This window comes from Colletotrichum phormii, assembly GCF_030913505.1.
Source record: "Colletotrichum phormii strain CBS 102054 chromosome Unknown BDP81scaffold_9, whole genome shotgun sequence".
In the NCBI taxonomy this organism is placed as follows: Eukaryota; Fungi; Ascomycota; class Sordariomycetes; order Glomerellales; family Glomerellaceae; genus Colletotrichum; species Colletotrichum phormii.
The window spans coordinates 409,892-429,848 of NW_026851451.1; the positions used below are offsets into that span (position 1 = coordinate 409,892).

Genomic DNA, 19,957 nt, shown 5'->3' on the forward strand with positions numbered 1-19,957 from the left:
TCGCAGAGCCTAGCCCAACCAACACCAGCGAATGGGGAGTCGCGGATCACCGAGCATCGGCCTGGGCACCCTGGGCCATCGACGCGACTTGCGGAGATGGACGAACAGCGTGTACGAAGTAATGTTTCGCGCAGCTGCATGTAATCGCGTTAGCTGTACGGAGTAGTACGCACGCGACGACCTGCAGAGGATCATCTATTCATTTGTTGCATGGCAACCAATCAGCCTCTGACACTAGGAGAGGAAAAAAGAGCTATCAACATGCGAGAGTTTTGAATGTCGTTGAGAGATTTGGCCCTGCTCACGCCATACCACGTCTGCCATGCGCTGGAGATCCGTCCGGGGATCCCAGTAGCAGGTTAAAGTTATTCCGATGTTCGATGCTTATTGCACAATCTGTGCAAACTCTCACCAGGGTGGACACGCGAGGACGAAATGGGACATCAACGCCGCAATCAGTGTCTTGGATGGAAATGAGCAATGGAGATTCCAAGGAGAAAAAACAAACGTTGAAATGAACGAAAACGACAAGGCGGCGGCAGCACAACAACAGCATCAACAACAACAGCACCATCGAAAACCTACGACCTCGTACACTACGGGCACGGCAGAGAACTTGGCCTCGCATCGGGTACAATTCCGCGTCATCCCATTCAGTCACGGTTCGGTCATTGTCTCCTCCTCACAGCTCAAAGCGGACCCTACGCCAACCGAAGTTCAATGTGGGATTCAATCCCCTAGTTCCGTATCACGTTGGACGCTGCAGTCAAGTGGAAACATCTGCCCACATTCAAGGCTGGACTCGCTCCTTCAAAACCTTTGCCCTACCAATACGACCACATATTGGCTCCTGTTCCCGCCCAGAGTCGCATGCAAGACAGATCGGGCAACCACAGAGCTTTGCTTTCAGGGTCCCCGGAGCATAACCTTGATTCCGATGACACTGGCGCGCAGTTCGTTCCTACATCTACCACCTTCTCTGTCCTTCCTCAATTGTTTCCTAGACCGGGGTACTCGTACTTGCGAGATGACAGACCAGGATCTATCTGACTTCCGCCCCTACCAACTGGCAACGGAACAGTGATGAGGTTGACAATAAGGGTTACGATGGCACGCGAATCACACCGAGATTTAAACTTCCTTCAACGGTGATCTTCCGTGTTGGGAATGGCCACATCCAGTTGACTTTAGCTACTCGACTCCCTGCGGGATTTCTCTGGGGCGGAGCTAAATCAAGAACACGCGCGCCTTTTTTTGATATTGGAGGCTCTTTGCCAGGCTTCCCTGCTCAGACTCCAAGTATGGATCAAGCATCCACCTCTGTCCCACTTTGGCGACTCTGCAACTGCCTATCGAGATTTCGTCATTGGAGTCTGTCGGCACCAGAACCTGTGCCTTTTTCTGGTTCGACGGCACCCGGAGAGTCGGAACGGCAGCGCCAAGGGGGGTCCCATCGTTGAGAACGTTTTCCCGTCTGGTTCGCGGGAGGGAAAGATTGCGGGCAGCACGATCTTCGCAAGCTCACATCCAGTCAACGAGGGAGCGTAGTAGCTCTGTGGCGAATGCTATGGTCCTTGGATGATGCAGAGAACTACATGCACGAGATTCAATGGCAGGTTTTTTTCTGACTTGTCGTGCAGGAATCTTGCAGGACCTGCAGAACACACTCATCAGCTGCATAGCTTTCCCCGGGAGTGGCATTAGGACAGGTTCCGACGCAGGCTTACACTTACTATGGAGTCTGCACAGGCGACCACCGGGACGTCGGCAGACCGGACCACAACTTGGCCTTGTCGCATTGCCTCTCGATTCCTCCCAGTCTCCCCTCCTTCCGAGTCTCCATACCGATTCCCGCGTCCTCGTACCGAACCCCGCGGACCAAGAGAGGCTATGATGGTTTCAAGTTTCACGCGGTTAAATGGACTAGCAGGGCAACAGTCCGTGTGGGATTTGTGTGCGCTGGATCCTCTGGTTCGAAGCCCCGAGCGCCATCGAACGTCCTCTCATAAACTACCGACCTCCTCCATTGGTCAAGATTCGATGCACACGTTGCGTGGCTAGCTTCGAAAAGTCGCGACTCTGCCTGGCATCTGGATGGATGGAGATCCCAACTGGTTCGAGGACCCCTGCTCTGCGGCTATTCTGCACCATGCTTTTCTTTCTTTTTTCTTTTTCCTACGTTTCTCAGATTGAACAAAGGCAGGTGAGGTGAGATGGAACTCATCGGTCCATCGGAAGCTCACCCCTATCCTAAGTTCTCAACTTATAACCCTGCTTGGTATCTCTCCGGGCCTGGGCGTCGACCAAGCGACGGAGCAAAACCTCGAAGCAATGTCTTGGCAGCTCCTGCTCGTCGAATTCGCTTACGGACTTAGTCGGCCGGCCGTGTGTGGTGCATGGTGCAGCTACCTCGATTCTTGTTCGATGAACCGAGGGAAAACACTCGATATTACCCTCCTTGCCTCGCCTCTCTCTTGCTGAACCTTGGAATATATGGGCAACACAATCAAAATCAGGTCATCTAGAAGACCAAGTTAACCTCATCGGGTAGCGCCAATGTATCTATCTAGCACCAGACGGCTTCGCTTCGTGTTTCTTTCATTGCCGGCTCTAGTTGGAACGGCCGCAAAGGCCGGCGATGCGGTAGCTTTGTTATTTCGAAAAAAGCTCGAAGCCGGCCACGCACTACCGAACATTTGCTAGTGCTTTCGTTCCGGTCCAGCTTAAGGCGCGGCGAGAAGGGTCCTCTACTCTAGCCTTGGACCCTTGACGGACTCATAATTCCATCAATGTCTTATGACCATGAGGTTGTTCGTCAAGCTCTCTGTGAACATTGGGAAAGAGGCGGTTTGGATCATTCTGTGTCACCTCGAAACGCTCAAGAGCTTCTCGCAACGGCAGCACATGGGATTGGCCAAGGCTTTGTCAGATCAACCCCCCCCCCCCCCCCCCGGTTCCCGAATCTCACGACAACAGGGGTCCCGGGGAGCGAGCTTTCCCGAATACGTCTTTCTTGTGCCATGCCGAGTTGCAGATGCAAATGGCGGGACACATCGTCGTAATTCGGCTCTGGTTTCTCTCTTTCTCCCTTTCCGATTTTTGCTGAAAAAGCTATAAAATGGGGCAGAAAGCTTACGCTAGAGCAACAAATGCCAAGTGAACGAAAGCCCTGCCCGCTAAAGCAAGCGCCGCCTCGGATATGGGTGCCGCATGAGGCGTTCGGGTTTGTGGTATGACGGGATGGGCGAAACTTGGAAAGTTTGCTGGCTAGCCAGGCGGAACTAGGTAGGAGGTAGGTATTCCCACACGTTTTTCCTTTCATTTTTGTACAAAGTACGGTAGGTACTCGAGAAAGAAAACATGGCAGTAGTGCGGGTGAGTACCGACACGAGGTTTCGCCGCAAACGTGCGTGCTCACTGCTCAGTGCTTCACAAACCAGCCGCCGGAATTTTGCTTGCCATCATCTTACTTTTTGCAGAAGATGGCTGGCGGGAGGATAGTACCCCGTACGGCGTAATGAGGCTCGGCTGGTGGACACCGTAGGCTCGCCGAGGGAAGTCGGAGTCGAGGAGCCTCACAGGAGATCGTCGTCTTGACCTTGTCTTGTCATTGTCACCCCTCCCCAGCTGGATTTGCCAATGGCATAAGCGGGGGTGAAGGACGCATTACGGGATATTTGTGTATCCCAAACGACAGTTCGAAAGGCGACATGCTGATTGGACGGGTAACCCTGAACGAAAGAGTGGTTCCCAAGAAGAAGGGCAGAAACATCTTCACCTACGGAGTACTGTGGCATTGCGTCGGTGGGGATGAGGTGGAGGGGTGACTGAGCCTCTCTCTCACCTCACTCGACCTAGGTATCTCGCCCACTGTTGACAACCACCGAGTAGGTATTCGTACGGAGGCGAGCGATGGAGAGATGGAAGGAGCGGGGTATGAAATGGAACGTCTAGGCAAGCTAAACTTTTCTGACGTTGGCTAGGACAAGGTCATTGAAAGTCAATAGCCCATCTAGGTCTTGTCTCAAGACATGGCATGCGGCATGCGCATGTTGAAACGACGTGTTCTGCGGTATCACCCAACAACAGCCAGGCAATGGATGTTTGTGACGGGCCTTGCGTCGTGGATCACACAGCATGGGGGAGGACCCCTTCCATTCTGGTTATCTGTAAGACTGTACCTGCCGGGGAGGATCGATCTCAACGTTGTGTCTCGTGGTGTGTGGTGTGAGGTGGTTGTGGTGGTGTGCCGGTTCGGGTAGGATGTTTACTAGTTTTGCTTTTTCTTCTATGTTGTTGTTTTGGTTTGTTGTCTTGGTTTGTTGTCGTTGTCAATGGCTGTCAAGCAACCACAACTCAAAACACAGGCCGGCAGGTGGCCCACCAGCCGCGGGCCCTTGCTCGTGGAAGGGTTCCTCTTTTGAGTCTTGAGTCCTACCCCCATGTCACCTCGTCACTGTGGGCGGGCGGGGGGGGGGGGGGGGGGGGGGTTCAACCGGTGGTCAAGACTCAGGTCCCATCCCATCACAACATCAGACCGGTGGCCAGCCAGCTGGGTCGGTCGTTTGCCTCTGGGGCATCATTTCTTCTTTAATCTGTGTTGTCTCGCTCAACCACGCGGCTTTTGATGATGGTCGCAACACAAGATCTTGGGATAACAACCAACATGCTGCACGCGCTGTGTATATGTACGCATGTGTACCAGGGTCTTACAGAGATCGCCAGTGGCAGCATCGACACCACGAAAGCGAGATACATCTCGCCCCGTGGCCTAGGTAATCAGATGAGATGACAAGAGAGAGGGGGGGGGGAGGAAAAAAAGAAAAGACAAAGGCCCCCCCGGCTTGTTGATGCATCGGACCAGCTGAAAGAATATACCGGGAGGCGGGGAACAGGACGAGGGCCACTTCCTCCGTGCGTAGTGCCGAACTTTATGGGCTTTGTGGCTGTCAGATGGAGTTGCATCGTCTGGTCTTTTCTTTGGAGACCTGTTTTGTTGGCCTGGCTGATCTCCAACACCGATGCTTCAGCTCCATCCCCCGCACACCGTACCACGAAAGCCCATTGTTTCCGGTACATGTAGTTCTGCTTGCTCCTCTTCACATGGCCGTCTACCGGTGCCCGGTACATGTAGCTTAGGGGTTGCCGTTGGCGAGTGGGAAGAGGCAGAGGAGTGCCTAGACTGATGGCGCCATTTTGGTATTGGTGGTGGAGGTGAAGACGACGGTTGCAGAAGAAAAAGCTGCTAAAAATTGAGCCGGTTCCTGCGAGATCCAAGGCTGTTCCTTGGTTGACTTGATAGGAAACGGTTCGCGGTGAGGTAGGCTTGGGATGCCGGTGTTTACGAGTTTCCTGTCGACTTGCTTCACGGTCCCCTCTTTCACCCTGCGGCCTGTGGCCTACGCACGCCAACGGGCAAGGAACAGACCGTCTGGACGGTCTTGTGCGCCTACCTACCAGATAGGCAAAGACGAGGACTCCTCTGCTTGTGTGAGATGACGTGGTCATGGTCGTACCGTACCTTTTTTTGTTGAAACCTTCTCCGAGGTGTAGTAGTCCAAGATGGTATTGTATGTCTCGAGATGAGGCAAGTCAACGGCAGACAGCGGCATGCTGGTGCCCATGGGCTGAATGGGCGAACGGCCAACGATAGTAACACGAGGCAAGGGCAAACTTGGCGACGCGAGTAATTATCGACTCTCGAGATGAGATGGGAGACAGAAACAGGCAGAGTTGCTGCAGGTGTCAGAAGTGAAGCGAGCGTGGCTTGACGCCGTGCAAACGTGGTCGGCGACACGAGCTGAGGATTCATAGGTTATGCTGTGCGCGGTACAATGTCCACAGAGGCAACAAGACAGAAAAGTGTCGAACTTGACGGGATGGGATGTCGCCGCCATGCGGCCTGTCTGCGAGTTTGATGGTTTGGGCGCAAGGTATCCGTACTCGTCTGTAGGTGTTCCCAACGGGTTCACAGACGGGCCCCATCAGTGCCATCCGCTAGCAATGGTAGGCTGCCGCTGGATGAGCCTGAATTAAAAAAGATGGCGAGCAACAGCAAGCAAGCGAGTGCTGCGGCGCTTCCGGGGGTCGATACGCCTGGGTTTCTCTCCGAGAGTGAGGGGGCGCTTCTCAGCTCAGGCATGGCCCCTGTAAAGGATGGTGTTCCGTCAGCTCTTTGAAAGCGACGGGAGTTGTTGTGGATTTCAGGAGTTGTTGTTACTGTTGCGCGGCTCCCCTTCGGATACACGTACCAATTGGTCTCTCCAAGAGTCCATGGCCATCGGCAAGCAACCACGCGAGAAGTAAGCAGAGTCAGGGAGGTGGGTTTGAAAGTAAAGGTGGTTCAAGTGAGACCAGGTTGATGTTGGCAACTTGGCAAGGCGAGAGACTAAAGAGTCCTAGACACGGACAAGCGTTCCGACTTCAACGGACGTGTGTTGAGCAGGGCCACGAGACGGTGCATCCATAAGGTAGGCAGTCAGTCGGGTGCAAGACTGGGGGTCGCTGTTCACTGCTGAAGTGTGCCAAGGACGCGAGATAGCAGGTCTCAGCCGATCTCGCGCTAGGACCGGTGGTGTTCTTTCGGTGTTTCTTCTTCCCACGCACCCACGGTAGCCGGATTTCCCAAGCCTACGTTGGCTCGGCTGGGCTCTGGGATAGCCTCTTGGTGAAGTGGCAGGGGGCTGGCACCGGTGGTCTGGTGGCACTCGAATGGCGAGGGTACTCTGTGAGCAGTGTAGGTAGCATCCGTACGGATTAGAGCTGGACTGTTTGGGGTTGTTTGGAGAAGAGGAGAGGCGGGCATGGAAGCAACAAAGAAGCATTGAGGCTTGAATAGAGGCTGGACTCGAGTCAAGAGTGTTGCAGAGCGGGTTTGTTGAATATTCTGGGTGGCGGCTATAGCAATGGCATGCCGCAATGCTTCTTTGGGTATCCGTAACCGTACTCTTGTTAAATTTGTATTAGGAGTAGGTAGAGAGAATGTGGACGGGAGGATGAGAAGCGGATGAGAAGTGGAACATGGCGGCTGGTTGGCGCTGCCTCACCATGCTGGAAGTTGCGTAGCGGGCGAGGAGAAGGAGGAGGAGGAACAAACGAGACGAGGACAAAGACAAGCAGCGGTCCGTTGCAGGAAGGATTCCGTCGGGGCAGTTGTAACTTGTGACTACGTTATGGAAGCTAGGTAAAGCGTGGAAAGCAAGTGAGGTACTGGTGAGGTGGTTTGCTCTTGTGCCGGGCCGTGTGCTCAGTCTTCCATGTTGGCTGTTGGCTGTTGCGGTGTGGTATCGACGGATTGAGCGTGTTATTGCCCGGGTCAGCATGGGCAGGTTGTGACAAAAAGGAAAGAGAGTCAGTCGTAGACTACAGGGTGCCCGGTGTTGTGTACACAGTAGTGAAGGGAGTATTAAAGTGTATTGTATGTAGGAATAGACAGGAGGCGTTGATTAACGGTGGAATTAATTGTCGTATTGTGTATAACATTGATGGCGGATGGATATTGAGGTACAAGAAGCGTGTACTGAACAAGGTGTGGAAAGCAAGTACTTTGTATCTCAGATGCATTGGAAGACTCGGTACATTCTAAGGTAGGCAGGTTGGAAAGGTGGAAAGCAAGGAACGGTCCAATGGGTGGTGCAGGACATCACAGGCAGGTCCCCTGGGCGCGGCTTGCAGGTCCGTCATTTCAGCAGGGCAGCGACTGGCTCGGAGAGCTCAGCAGTCATCTCCTGCTGCTCCACGCGTCTACGGCTACTGGAAGGAGAGGGCCACTTGGTGACCCACTCGCCGTCCCAGGTACCTTATGCACCTGCAAACATGGATAATGCCCTGAGGGTGGACCTGTCTCCCTTGCACCTCAAGGCACCTTAGCACTTTACGCAGTAAATACTTACCTGACTGCGAATAGTTAGCAGCCATCGACGCATCTCTGCTCTTGCGCAAGAGGTACCTTTCCCAGCCTGTACTTCCATCTTGAGGTACCTCCACTTCCCTAAGGTACTGTATGTACATGGCAGCAGGTACCTTAGCGCAGGTATTGGCCCGCCTGCCATTCCCCATTCCCCCAATACCCCACTTCCTCTCATTCTCCCATCTTTCTCTCTTTCCTGTGTGTCTGTGCCTGCGCATCTGCCATTTCCTGCTTTTGTTTATGAAAAATTACAGAGAAAAAAAAAACACAAGAAAATTAAGGCAGAGGAGAGGAAAAAGAAACGAAAGTCAAGGAAGGGAAAGAGAGCAGTAAACAATACACAAAAGACAAACCACAACTACAGCAACGCTCTCAAAACACAGAACCAAACAGTAATACAACAACTACTTCGTACGGATTCAGACAGACACAAGCAAAAGAGAAGACTTACTCGGTCGAATCTCTGTCACCTTGTCTCCCCCCCCCCTCCTCGGCTGCCCCCTCCACTTGTCCTGGCAAGCCTTGTCTGGGTCTCCAAATTCCCGATTCCTCTTTTTGTTCTCCATTATCCGTACCGTACCGACCTATCCATCCACCCTCTATACTCGGTTTAGCTGCCAATTCCTCGACTTGTACTCTGCCATAGCACACAGAGACTGCTTTGTGCTCTTTACTGCTTTGCATTTGCATTGTTTTCCCTCACATCGTCCATTCCTCTTTGACCTCTCCCCGAACCTTGGACTTTTAGACCAACCCAGCACCGACCAGCATCAGCACCGACACCTTGACCTGGACCCGGACTTGGACCTTGACCATCCGAGAGAACGAATGAACCAACTCCCACGGACACCACACACCACACACACCTCACCACACCAAAGTCGCCCACCCCGTCCACCCCGTCGTCCACCCATCCACCCATCTATCCATCCATCCATCCATCCCGTCTCCAATTCCACCCACCTTGCTCTCCTCCTCACCCACTCGAGGAACTCGCCCTCACCTTACCTTAACCTACGCCTACCTCCTAATACCTACCTACCGGGACGGGACCTTACTTCACCTCACCGTGTCCGGGTCTGGCTTGATCTGACCTCTACCGCCTTCAACCCGCTTGCGCGCTTCCTCCTCCTCCTCTTCCCTTCTCTTCGGTCCCCCCAGCATCCTTTTCCTTTCCATTCGCCTTCTATTCTGGTCTAACGGGGGGTTTCCTAGACCCATTGGCCGTATTACTTGATCGTCCGAGGGCCAATCCGTCTGTGTGAGATCACGGTCGCTCAACTCGTGTGCGGTTCTTCTTTCGCCCTACCGATACAGCCCTTCCTCTGTCTCGGGCCTCACTCTCGCTGTTCAACCAGACAACTCACCTCACGTCCACCACCAGCTTAACTCGTTCGCCCACGGCCTTGTCTAGGATTCCTTTACTTCGATTCAACCTTGCGCCCCTGTTCTCTCCATCTTCTCTGTCTCTCTCTCTCTCTCTCTCTCTCTCTCTCTCTCTCTCTCTCTCTCTCTCTCTCTTTCTCTCCCTCTCTCTCTCTTTCTCTCCCTCTCCCGGAATCCGTTCTTCTCTGCCCGCCGAGACCGCGACACCGACATACACAACCCACGCCCACCACTGCGAGCCACTCACCTACCCACCCACACCTCTCAAACCACCAAGACTCGACGCGCATTCCTCACCATACGACCCGAGAAATTGGCCCATATGTCTTGACGATGCTCACCACGTCTCTCGAGAGCATCCACGACTCTTTCGCCCGCATGCCCGTCTTGGGCCTCGTAGCTTGGTTCTCCCGTGTCGAATAAGGCTCTACAATCATGCAGACCGTTCCCAGTGTAAGTTGGATTGCCTTCATGCTTGCTTACTAGCCTTTGCCATCCACCCCGACAGGCATCCCCCCAACACCTGCTTGGATCACAACCACCGGATACTATGTTGCGCATGCTTTCTTCTCCCGTAGACACACCAATTCCCGCCCTATATGGGTCTTCCTCATTCCCCATTATACTCCTCCATTCCCATACCTCAGATCTCAGCACCGGTGTCCCTGATATCTTGCCCTTCTTTGCCTGGTTCATCCCATCTTTCCTGCTGACTCGTCGCCTCATTAGCTCGTGGGAACTGGCACTGCCGTTGCTGCAGCGGCTGTAGGTCTAGTGTTTGCTCATCCCGACGATTCGAGTTCCACACAGTCTTCTTCCAACAGGAGGATACTGGTCTCAGACCAAGACATTCCTCCGAATCATCGACTGAGCAGCCCTCCCGTCTCCTCCTCACGGCCCGGCACCAGTTCTGTTGCCCAGTTGCCGACCCTCGACAACGACGCACGCTACACGGCACTTCCCACCCACTTCTCCTTTACCTCGAACTCGAACTCGAATTCAACCCCGAACGACGCCCCGGCCGAACCCTCTGCGCGCCCCCGCCGTCCTCTCAGCTCCCACTTCAACTTTGCGCCTTCCATATTGCACAGTCGGAGAGCGTCCTACGTGAAGCAGGGAGACCAAGCTGCGCCCTCGGTCAATGAGGATACGAGAGACTCTGTTTCCTCCAGTGGGTCCTGGATGAGACGCCTGTCACTACGGCCTTTGTCACAACACGGAAGCATCAGGTCTAGTTTGGGTTTCGACAACCAGTCTGTCACTTTCTCTCACGGTTCCGCTGCTCCGATCCTGTCGCCTACCGGTTCTATTCCTCCGCCGTTGCCCCCGAATAAACTGGTGAAGCGCCCGCCCTCGGCACACCAGAATGGTCCTGTGATGCGCCGTCGCTCCAGGACACACCTTCCCAGCCTCCGCCGACCAGCGACGAGCCACCAAAGATCTGCCACTTTGCACCAGATCACTTACGACGGAAATCATATCGAGCCCATTGCAGAACCAAAGTTCTCCTTTGACCAATACCTCCAGGAAGCAGGAGAAGGCCCCGTGCCACCGCGACCCGAGGGCGATTCGCACTTGCAAAAAACAAAATCAACAACCAAGTGGACCTCTTTTTTCCACAATCGCAGAGCAAATGTCATTGCACGGAGCGTGCCTGACCGTTTAATTGACCGGAGCCCCAGCACCCGATCGGCGACAACAAAACGCATACTCGTACCCGACAGCCAAAAACAGGATATTTATTTAATTAGGAGTGGCATGTTGGGAGACTCGGTCGCGCCCGTTGAAGAAGCCCTGGTTCTTGCCGACGATCTTCTAGCCGTCGACGACACACCCGAGGAAGTCCACAGTGAGAAGGAAAAGGAAACTTTGGAAACAGAAACGCGAGAAGAAGACGACGACACCCCGTCAACCCCAGAAGATACACCGACAAAGCGCACACATCGATCGCTTACCATGCATTTCAACTCCCCGAACTGGATGCCAAGGGCGGGCAGCCTTCGACGAACAAAACGCGGGGCGGGATCTAAAGGGGGTGGGAATAAGCGGCATGTGTCTGCGCCTACGACGACATCCCCCGGCCAGGCGCAAGCGCAAGACAACAACCTTGCTGCGCCTGCAGACGAGTCTCAAACGTCGCCAAAGCATCACCCTGCCGCCAGTCTGGACCCCACAACGAATGCGCACCTCGGAACACGCAGTCGCAACTCTTCGTCGCCCTTGCCGCCGCTTTCACGTCTTTCCAGCTTCAACGTCGACGTTTCTAGACTTGGCTCCTCGTCGGGAGGCGTCACCCCATCTCCCCGCTCAATACACCCTTCTGGCAGTTCCCAGGGCTCGGCAGCGCTAGCTGCGTACAATCGCAGCGCCACGACGGATCGCAGTTCGACCATGAACAGTTCCGATTTCGATGCTAGATTTATTTCTGGCGACGATTATGACACGGATTTACAGAGCGACACCGTCTTTGACTCGTTGCGAACTGCCGAATCCGACCGCAATCGTGCAGCGGAAACCCCACTCGACCACATGTTTGATGAGTCGCCCCCAAGCACCGCTGGTCATCCCAAGGCCAAGAGGCTGTCCATCCAGGAAATGCTCAGTCACTCGTGGGATGCGAATGAGAGAATCATGGAAGAAGACGAAAACATGCCGACACCGGTGCGTGTTCATCACGAACCTAGAATTCGCACCGATTCAGAGACAATGGCACCGCGCTATAGCCTGGAACGGCCTTCGAATGAGTACTCGCTCGGCAGTAAGGACTTTGGTCGCCTGTCCATCGAAGACGATTTCGATGAAGATTGGGCACGCGACGAAGACGAAATGGCCTACAGCAACCAGCTCTCGCCTCCCAGCTCGATGAACTCGCGTGGCGTCAGCCCTAATTTGCGCATGGCGCTTGCCAACATTAGTGGTAACGGCAACGCCGATGCAACGCACGACGACCCTAGCGAGAGGCCGAGAAGCAACATATTTGACTGGAGTGAACCCACCCAAGAGAAGCCCGACCTGGGTAGCTCTTTCCGACCCAAGACCGCCTATGGAAAGCAAGAACTCGATCTCAGAGGTGGTCGTGCCGCCATCCGGATGCGACCTTCGGCGATGCACGTCCGTAGCCAGAGTGTGCCAGTGGTCCACGACCCTACAGACAGAGGACCAGTGAATCCCAAATTCGGCACCTGGGGCCTGAGTAGCAAGACGGTCAGCGAGGACTGGGACGACGACTTTGAGTTTGGTGGCAACGAGAGCGAAGACAAGGAAACCGAAAACGCATTTGCCATGGTCGTTCCCGCCTCCATTCAAGCGTCACAGCCTAGCCTCAAGCAGCATTCCGGTCACATCAGAGAGCTCTCGCTGCTCGTCAACGACCTGAAGCGTTTGTGTCGCCATGGTCGAGATCTGGATATGCTCGGCGGCTCCAACGCCGGTCTCTGGGAGGAAGCCGAGGGCATCATCGCACTCGCGTCACCCGACGAAGATGAGTTGGAGGGCATGGACGTGGACTCATCTTCCATCATGAGCGGGTTCGACGCTGCGTCACCTGACCCCATCGAGAAGGAAGACCCCTTCGATGAAGTACACGAGATCAACGTTTCCAAAACAGCCGTCATTCGCGAACGCCCCGCTGGTCGTAGACGTTCGGTCTTCTCTCCAGACGACGATATCTTTGGCGGGAACAGCCCCGCTCCCGATGAGCTTCCTCCGCCGCGACCGAGAACGCCGGAGAATAACATCAACATGGGTGGCCACGACGTCACCGATATTGTCAGATCTGTCCTGGACGCCATGCAGCAACGGTCCGTCTCTGACGCCGCCGCCCGCGATGACAAGCTGCACTTTGGCACCAACAGCCTCAAGGCTCTCGTCAAACGCGCAGGCGATCTCCGGGACATTTTGTCAGAGGTTATACGCCGCGCAGACCAACTTACATCGAGCCCTGCCAGAACACCCCGGCAGCACAACGATAGCCCAGCCTTCACGCGGGTCTTCACGCCAGATCCGTCCCCATCCAGCCCGCCAAAGAAGTTGCCTCACAGTAGAAGCGCAAACTCCGCACTTGGCCGTGGATCAGTTGACGCCTCGCCGTCAAGCGGCTTACAACGAATGCAAATGATGACGGTCAGCTGAGATGAGGCAAGAGATGTTGGGTTACAGCATCTGAAGCCTTGATGGCGCGACGGCTTGTCCGTCCTTCTCGGGCTACAACAGCCCTGTACATGTACGAACATTGTTGATTTTCTTGTCTGCATAGCGACGGTTTGGGGAGGGGGAGGGTTTCAGTTGGGGTTTTCTTTTTGTCCCTTTTTTCTTCACTCGATGCCACATCCGACACAAGAGACAGACCCGGCACTTCTTTCGACTCGATCGACTCGGCCGAATCGAGCGAGCCGCAAAATTTCTATACTGCGACATCTGTGGTTGGCAACAAGCCTTGTAGACAGATACATTCCAGCTTCTCCAGCTGGGTTTCCCTAACGGTTCTTTATTATTTTCTTACCAACGAGAGAAGGCTCATGACGACGTAATCATGTACGATTTCGCTAGGCAAGTCCTCAGGCCCAGGTTTAATGGATTACCAGGGCAGGACAAAAGCACCCTCTGGCGATGGAACGGGTGGGATGATGAATGGGGAATGCGAACGAAGAAAAAAAAAAGGGCAAGGAAATGAAAGAGGGAATGGAATTTGGAATCAAGCATCGCACACGACACGTGGTCCACAATTGCGAAGATGGGCCATGTGCCAGAACAGATACCTACCTCGTTTAGAGACCTAGTAGTACTCTTTCAGCTAGTTCTTGCAGTGGCATTATGCCATGGGGTAGACGAAGAGGAACAAAACAAACAGACAGGATCAGGTCATTGGTCGGCCCATTGATTGCTTATACCATGGCTTTTTTTCATTCTCCTTTTTCATTACGTGTTTTGTTCCGCGCATGGCGTTCTGCTTGTTGAACTCGTTCTAATTCATGATCACGAGACCATAATGGGTATATGCTTTCCCCCTTTGTCTAGGTATCTTGCCTTTCTCAATGGCCAAGCATTACTACTCTCTATCAGCATGCGCCGAGGCCACCGATTTCTTTACGCGCACTCTGGGGTACAGACGACGACGACGACAGGAAGAGGGACATGGGATCACGACTTGACTAAAAAATGATATGAGGGATAATAAATACCTGGGCTTTCTAAAAAAAAAAAAAATCTTTTTTTTCTTTTTTTTTTTTTTTTTTTTTTTTTTTTTTTTGGAAAGATAGGGGATCTGGGTGGGCACCTCTGGGCTGAGTGAGGTCTTGTTGCTTTTCTTATATACACACATGTACTTACTTCCGGGAAGGGGAGTCGCAAAAGAGGTTTTGTGGAGAGGGGGCGGGGGTGGAGGGTTGATGATGATGATGATGATGATGATGATGACGAGCATTGGAAGAATAATGAGCGTTGAGAAGATGGAAGACGTGTAACATGGGGTAAATGAATAATATCCAATTGTTGTGAATATCTTGGGATCAAATTTCCCCCTTCGTTTCGAGGAACAGTGCTTGCTAGACCGTGAAAGTATGTTGTGACGGGGGGCTTAATAGATAGAGGTTCAGAAATTGGATGTCGATTCCAGTTAGCATCAAATGACTTACACCAAATCACTGGTGTATACCAGATAAGAAACGAGCAGAGGGAGGGGGGAGGGGGGAAAGGTAGTACCTAGGAGGTAGAGACAAACGCTTTTCAGAATTAACTTTTTATAGCTTGAAGACGTTTCTTCTACTTTACTTAGAATTCAGGTGACAGGGAGCGCAAAATCGCACACAAAGACTGGTCATTTCCCCGTCGTCACTTTTGTCCTTGCTACGTTCCTTTCACAAACGATGAACCGGAAAGCGTGTAAGTGGGCGGCTTACTTCCGAGTGGCAACACACAAACATGAGGCATTGATGGATCTTTCCGTAGGACGTTCTCTACTTCTATCTACTGGTTTTCTCTGTAGTGTAATAATTCTCCCCTGACGCTTACAGAGGCAATATCAGTCTCACGTTAGGGAAGGGTCAAAATTAATCTAGGGATAAGGGGGTTTATAGCACAAAACATGACAACCAGAACACACAGTTCATACTTGGAAAAGGGAATTTGATAATACTTGAAGCTGTTTTTTTTTTGGCTACTAGAAAAAGAAAACGATACACTGTTTGAGTGTGGGTGTGACTTTGCAAGTCAACGGGGGGAAAAGGAAGGGAATTTCCCACAACCTCGAGAAACAAAAACGCTATGTAAAGGGACCACTGATTTTCTTCGTACATCGTCACCGAATTTCTTCCCTTAATCATCTCTGATCTGTAATCCTAGGGACTTCTTTTCCAGTCTTTGTCCATCGCCACCGTTCATCTCTCACCCAAACTGAATAATCAGCTCTTCCTCCACAGACTGCTGAGCCACATCCTCCTCCTCTGCAATCCAGTACCGTCCACCGCCCAAAGGTGTAACGTTCCTGCTCCTCAACTCGGCGCCGTAAACGTCGTTCCACATGGCTTGTCCCTCAAAGTTGACGAGGCCAAACGTGGACGGGTCGGTGCTCGTGGGCCCGTTCTTGGCGCGCTTGATGCGCAGGCGGCGGGATTCAGGGTCCTCGGGCTGCATGGGCGTCGTGTCGTGCGCGTGGCGGCGGGGCTTGGTGGGCGGGATCCACATGATTCCCGTGTCTTTGGGGATCGTGACGACGGGGGCGGCCCAGAGGGTCTTGGTAGAAGAAGCCGGGCGTGCTGGGACGACGGCGGCGGCGGCGGCAGCGAAGAAGATTGGGTTTGCGATGGCTGGGTCGCAGACGGTTGTTGTCGTCACGGAGCCTGCGAGGGCCGGGTGAGATGTCGCTGCGTTGAAGGAGGACGAGACAACGGCGCGGTTGAGGGCCTCTGCCCACTCTGACGGGGTGGACGCCTTGCGGACGAGACGAGGGGCGGGGATCGCGCCGATGGCCTCGTTCAGGGCGGCTTCCCACTGCGCTGACGTCGCTGTTGTTCGGCGAAGGGGCTCAGGCTGGGTAGAGGGCTGTGGCTGGGCCGCAGACATTTGGGACTTGAGGGAATCCCACCACGTGGGCTGCTTGACGGGGACGTCGGGGAGCGGCTCAAAGTCCGACACGGCTTCCTCGTCATCGGACCTTGTTGATGCGGTGTCCAGAGACGGGGTGGAGCGGCCGGATGAGGCGCGGGAGCTGGGTCTCACGGCGAGGGACATCCAGTCCTCGACGCGGGTCTCTGCGGGCGTAGGGGCCCAGAGGCTGAACGACTCGAGCTGGGGAAGCTCCTCGGACGTCATGCGGGCGGCGGAGGGCATGCCGAGGCCGACGGGGAGAGCAGAGGTTGTCCTGAAGCACGCGCGCTTGTGGCTGGGGTTGAACAGGCCAGTGGACTCGGTGTAGACGACCGCGGGCCGGGCAGCCCACATGGTTGTCGCCGTCTTACTCTTGCGCTGCTGCGGCTTGCTCCAGAGGGGAGTGTTTGACTTGGCCACCTTTTGCGTCTTCGCAGGCGGGGGGGTCCAAAGAGAAGTGCTGTAGATGACGGCGGGCTCTGGGAGACGCTCGCGGGCGCGGGCGGGGGCGCTCATCTTGTCGAGGTAGCTTCCCCAGACGCGGGCGTCGGGTTGCGGGAGACCTGTTGAGGTGCGGCGGCTGATGAACTGCTTTGGCTTGGGTGCCCAAAGAAGAGAGACGTGTTCCGGCGAGGAGGGGAGCTCCTCGGCGGCGATGGTGATGACCATGGAGTCGTGCTTGGTATCGTCGTCGCCCTCGGCTGTCTTTTCCTCCTCAGAGTCTTCGTACTCTGATTGAGAGCGCTCAGAGATGTACTCCTCGGCGAAGGACTCTGGGCGGTATGTGATGGGTTGAGGGAGCAGGCTGTTCTTGGATGGCACCTGGTCCGACTGGAGGAGACTGGCGATTTCCCAGAGGGTGGTCTCGTCGAAGCCGTCGTCACTGTCGTCGTCCTCACCGATATCAGAGACTTCGTCGTCACCTTCTTCCTCGTCGTCGTAGTCGTCAAAGAAGGAAGAGGAGTATTCTTGAGCTTCGAGTTGCTTTGCGCGAGCTTCTAATGCGGCACGTACTGCAGGTCCACCAGTTGACATAGTACCGGGCATGGCCATAAACATATGACTTGGCCCGCGCGGTTGGACGGTGGCGGTGTCCGACTTCTCGCCCCAGGGGAACTGGAAGATACCGAGCGTATCTCTCTTATCAGGAAGGGGTTGCGGGCTCTCAAGAATATCGGGCAACAGTGTGACACGCTTGCTACGTCTTGGTGGACGTTGGGTCAGGGGACGCTGGGGCTGTTGGAAGTTATCCTTGACGGGCTCAGGGCTCCAAGAAACGCGCCAAAGTCCGGAGGTGGGCCGTAGCTTTTTAGCAGCAGTGTGATCGGGCTGCCAAAGTTGCGAGCTCACGATGTCTAGGGGATCGGAGACCTTGCGTGTCGCAGGGCGAACGGAGATACCAGGTAAGGTGTCGCTTGGGTGGGAAGTAACTTTAGTCGCGACGCCATGGTTTGCGGCAGGAGCCCAAAGCAGCGGTAGTTCGCGCTCAAAATAAACTGGCGAGTCGGGCTTCCACAGACATTCCGGGGGTGCGGGAGCTCGCTCGTTCGGCATGAGCCTCGCGAGTATCTGAGCGTTGACACCGTCACCGCCGTCGGACTCCTCGTCGGTGTCCGGTGGGGTAGGACTGCCCAGCTGCAACGCCGCAGCAGTCGCACTCAAGGGCGCTTTTGAGACAGACAAGAAATTGAGATTTCGTTTTGCCAATAGTTCGGAAGCGTTCTCCATATATTCTGTTTGAGCATCCGCAAGTCGCTGTTGCCAGAGACTGGTGCGATTGTTGTTGGTGCCGTCAGAAGAGAGGGAAGAGGCGCTTAGCGTCCCCAGATCTTCAGACGACGACTTGCTCATGCTGCCCATCCGAGCGCGGCGGGAATTGCGCCGGTCTAACGCAATGTTGTTGCGCTGGGGGATCTCTTGGAGCGACTCGTCAATCTGGGCAAGGCTTCGCGAATTGACAATTGCAGATTCGTGTTGCGAGTTGCGGACGGAAGTCGTCCCAACTGTCGACATGGAGTCCCGGCTGAGACCATGATGCATCTCGTGCCATTGGTTCTCTTGCTGGCCCATTTCGGCCTCCAGAGACTCCAGAAGACGGATCCTCTGTCCCTGGCTCTCGTACGAGTCTCGGCTCGGCTGTTCCAGTTTCTTGAGCTGCGCTTGAATCATCTCGTACGCATGCTGCGGCGACTCCAACGGAGAAGGTTCCGCCGCGTGCATCACGATCGCATTCTTCTTGACGGGAGATCTGAGCTGGAGAGCCCTCGGAGGAGGCTGTCTGCGCGACTGCACTGGCTCCTTGCGCTCTGTGAATGTGATGCTCTCGTCGCCAATGCGGCGATGCCAGCGAGCGCCTCTGTTTGAGAGGCTCACCTCTGGAAGGTCGACAGGGCTTTCGCGGGCCTCTTGCGGGGCTTCCACGTCTCTCTCATGCTCAACAGATGCGTCGAGCATGATTGTCATAACCTCCTTGCCGTCATTGTGGCTGATCATGGACAGGTCACGCGGCTGGATCCACGTCGGCTTCGGCATGTGCGTAGCCTCTTGGATGTTCACCGGTGCGACAGGTGAGTGGATGGATCCCCAGTTTGTCGTGGTCTCTTCGTCGCGAGTCCTGACCGTCCTCGTCTCGCTGAACTCGGAGAGACTAGGGTTGCGGACCGGAATGACAGGTGATGACTGGCGCTTCGCTCCATCGTATGCTCGCTTGATCTCCGTGATGTCGTTGACAGGTAGTGCAGGAATCCAAGAGTCGTGCTCGTCAGGTCTTCCAGTAATGACGGAGGTATCAACGCTGAATTTGGACGTGTTGCGGGGCAGATCTGGCCTGACTGACTCTTCGATGTCAAGAATGCTTTGAGTTCGAATGGACGTCTTGGTCGAGCGATCGGACTGCTTGGACTGGTCGCGGCTGCTGCCCGAACCCCACGCATCTCTCTCGTCACCACCGCCTGAGTTGCTCGCAGGCTTGAAGGCCAGAGGAACCATGGGCATCTCGGGAACAGGAGTCCTGGGCTGAACGCCCGCCTCAGAGTTGCCAAGACCTCCAGGGAAGAAAAGGTCCATCTTCTCGTCGAAAGTCATGCTCTTGGTGTCATTTGGCAGCGCGCGTACAGGATGGTTACCGGCGCTCTTCGGCGGTGGCGGCAAAGGCGGCAGCTGAGTCGGGCTTCCAGGATTCGACAGCAGAATAGATTTCCTGCTCATGATGGAACCACCTGACTTACTCCTCCTGTGATTGGGGGAGTTCTCCGCTGGGAAGATTTGACGGTCCTTGCCCTGCTGTCTCGGGATCGGGCGAGGTCTATGAACGACGGATCCTGATGACTTGAGCCCTGGCCCAGGAGAAATAAGAGGCGTCTTCGCAGCCTGGTTCGAAGCTCCCTCGATGATGCTTTGCACTGCTGTCGGGTCGTTGTACTGGATCTTGTTCACGAACATGACAGTATGCTCTTGTTGAACCGCGTCCTTGGGCAAAAGCCTCATAGCTATAGCCCTCGGGTTTGACGGCAGACCACCTGTCGTCCTTCGCTGCAGACTGCTGCCACCAGGCGTTTTGGGCGAAAGAGGCTTTTGCCT

The 19,957-nt window shown here is 54.6% G+C and overlaps 3 protein-coding genes across 3 annotated transcripts; 2 read left to right on the forward strand and 1 right to left on the reverse strand.

The window, feature by feature from the left end:
* The first annotated feature begins 139 nt into the window (after positions 1–139).
* Positions 140–1,346, forward strand: BDP81DRAFT_218098 (uncharacterized protein). The gene has a single exon (XM_060582753.1). The coding sequence runs from the start codon at positions 374–376 to the stop codon at positions 1,082–1,084; it is 711 nt and encodes a 236-aa protein (XP_060445672.1). The 5' UTR covers positions 140–373; the 3' UTR covers positions 1,085–1,346.
* A 3,155-nt stretch (positions 1,347–4,501) lies between these two features.
* BDP81DRAFT_426569 (uncharacterized protein) lies at positions 4,502–5,577 on the reverse strand. The gene has a single exon (XM_060590305.1). It carries the CDS (start codon positions 5,506–5,508, stop codon positions 4,780–4,782), a length of 729 nt encoding a protein of 242 aa, XP_060445673.1. The 5' UTR covers positions 5,509–5,577; the 3' UTR covers positions 4,502–4,779.
* A 4,042-nt stretch (positions 5,578–9,619) lies between these two features.
* On the forward strand, positions 9,620–13,462 carry BDP81DRAFT_218132 (uncharacterized protein). Its single transcript, XM_060582754.1, has 2 exons — positions 9,620–9,748; positions 10,025–13,462. The coding sequence occupies exons 1-2, from the start codon at positions 9,731–9,733 to the stop codon at positions 13,424–13,426; spliced, it is 3,420 nt and encodes a 1,139-aa protein (XP_060445674.1). The 5' UTR covers positions 9,620–9,730; the 3' UTR covers positions 13,427–13,462.
* The last annotated feature ends 6,495 nt before the right edge of the window (positions 13,463–19,957 follow it).

Bases quoted from the DNA above. Each gene is read 5' to 3' on its own strand.
- BDP81DRAFT_218098 (XM_060582753.1), top strand. From the start codon at position 374: ATGTTCGATGCTTATTGCACAATCTGTGCAAACTCTCACCAGGGTGGA.
- BDP81DRAFT_426569 (XM_060590305.1), bottom strand. From the start codon at position 5,508: ATGACCACGTCATCTCACACAAGCAGAGGAGTCCTCGTCTTTGCCTAT.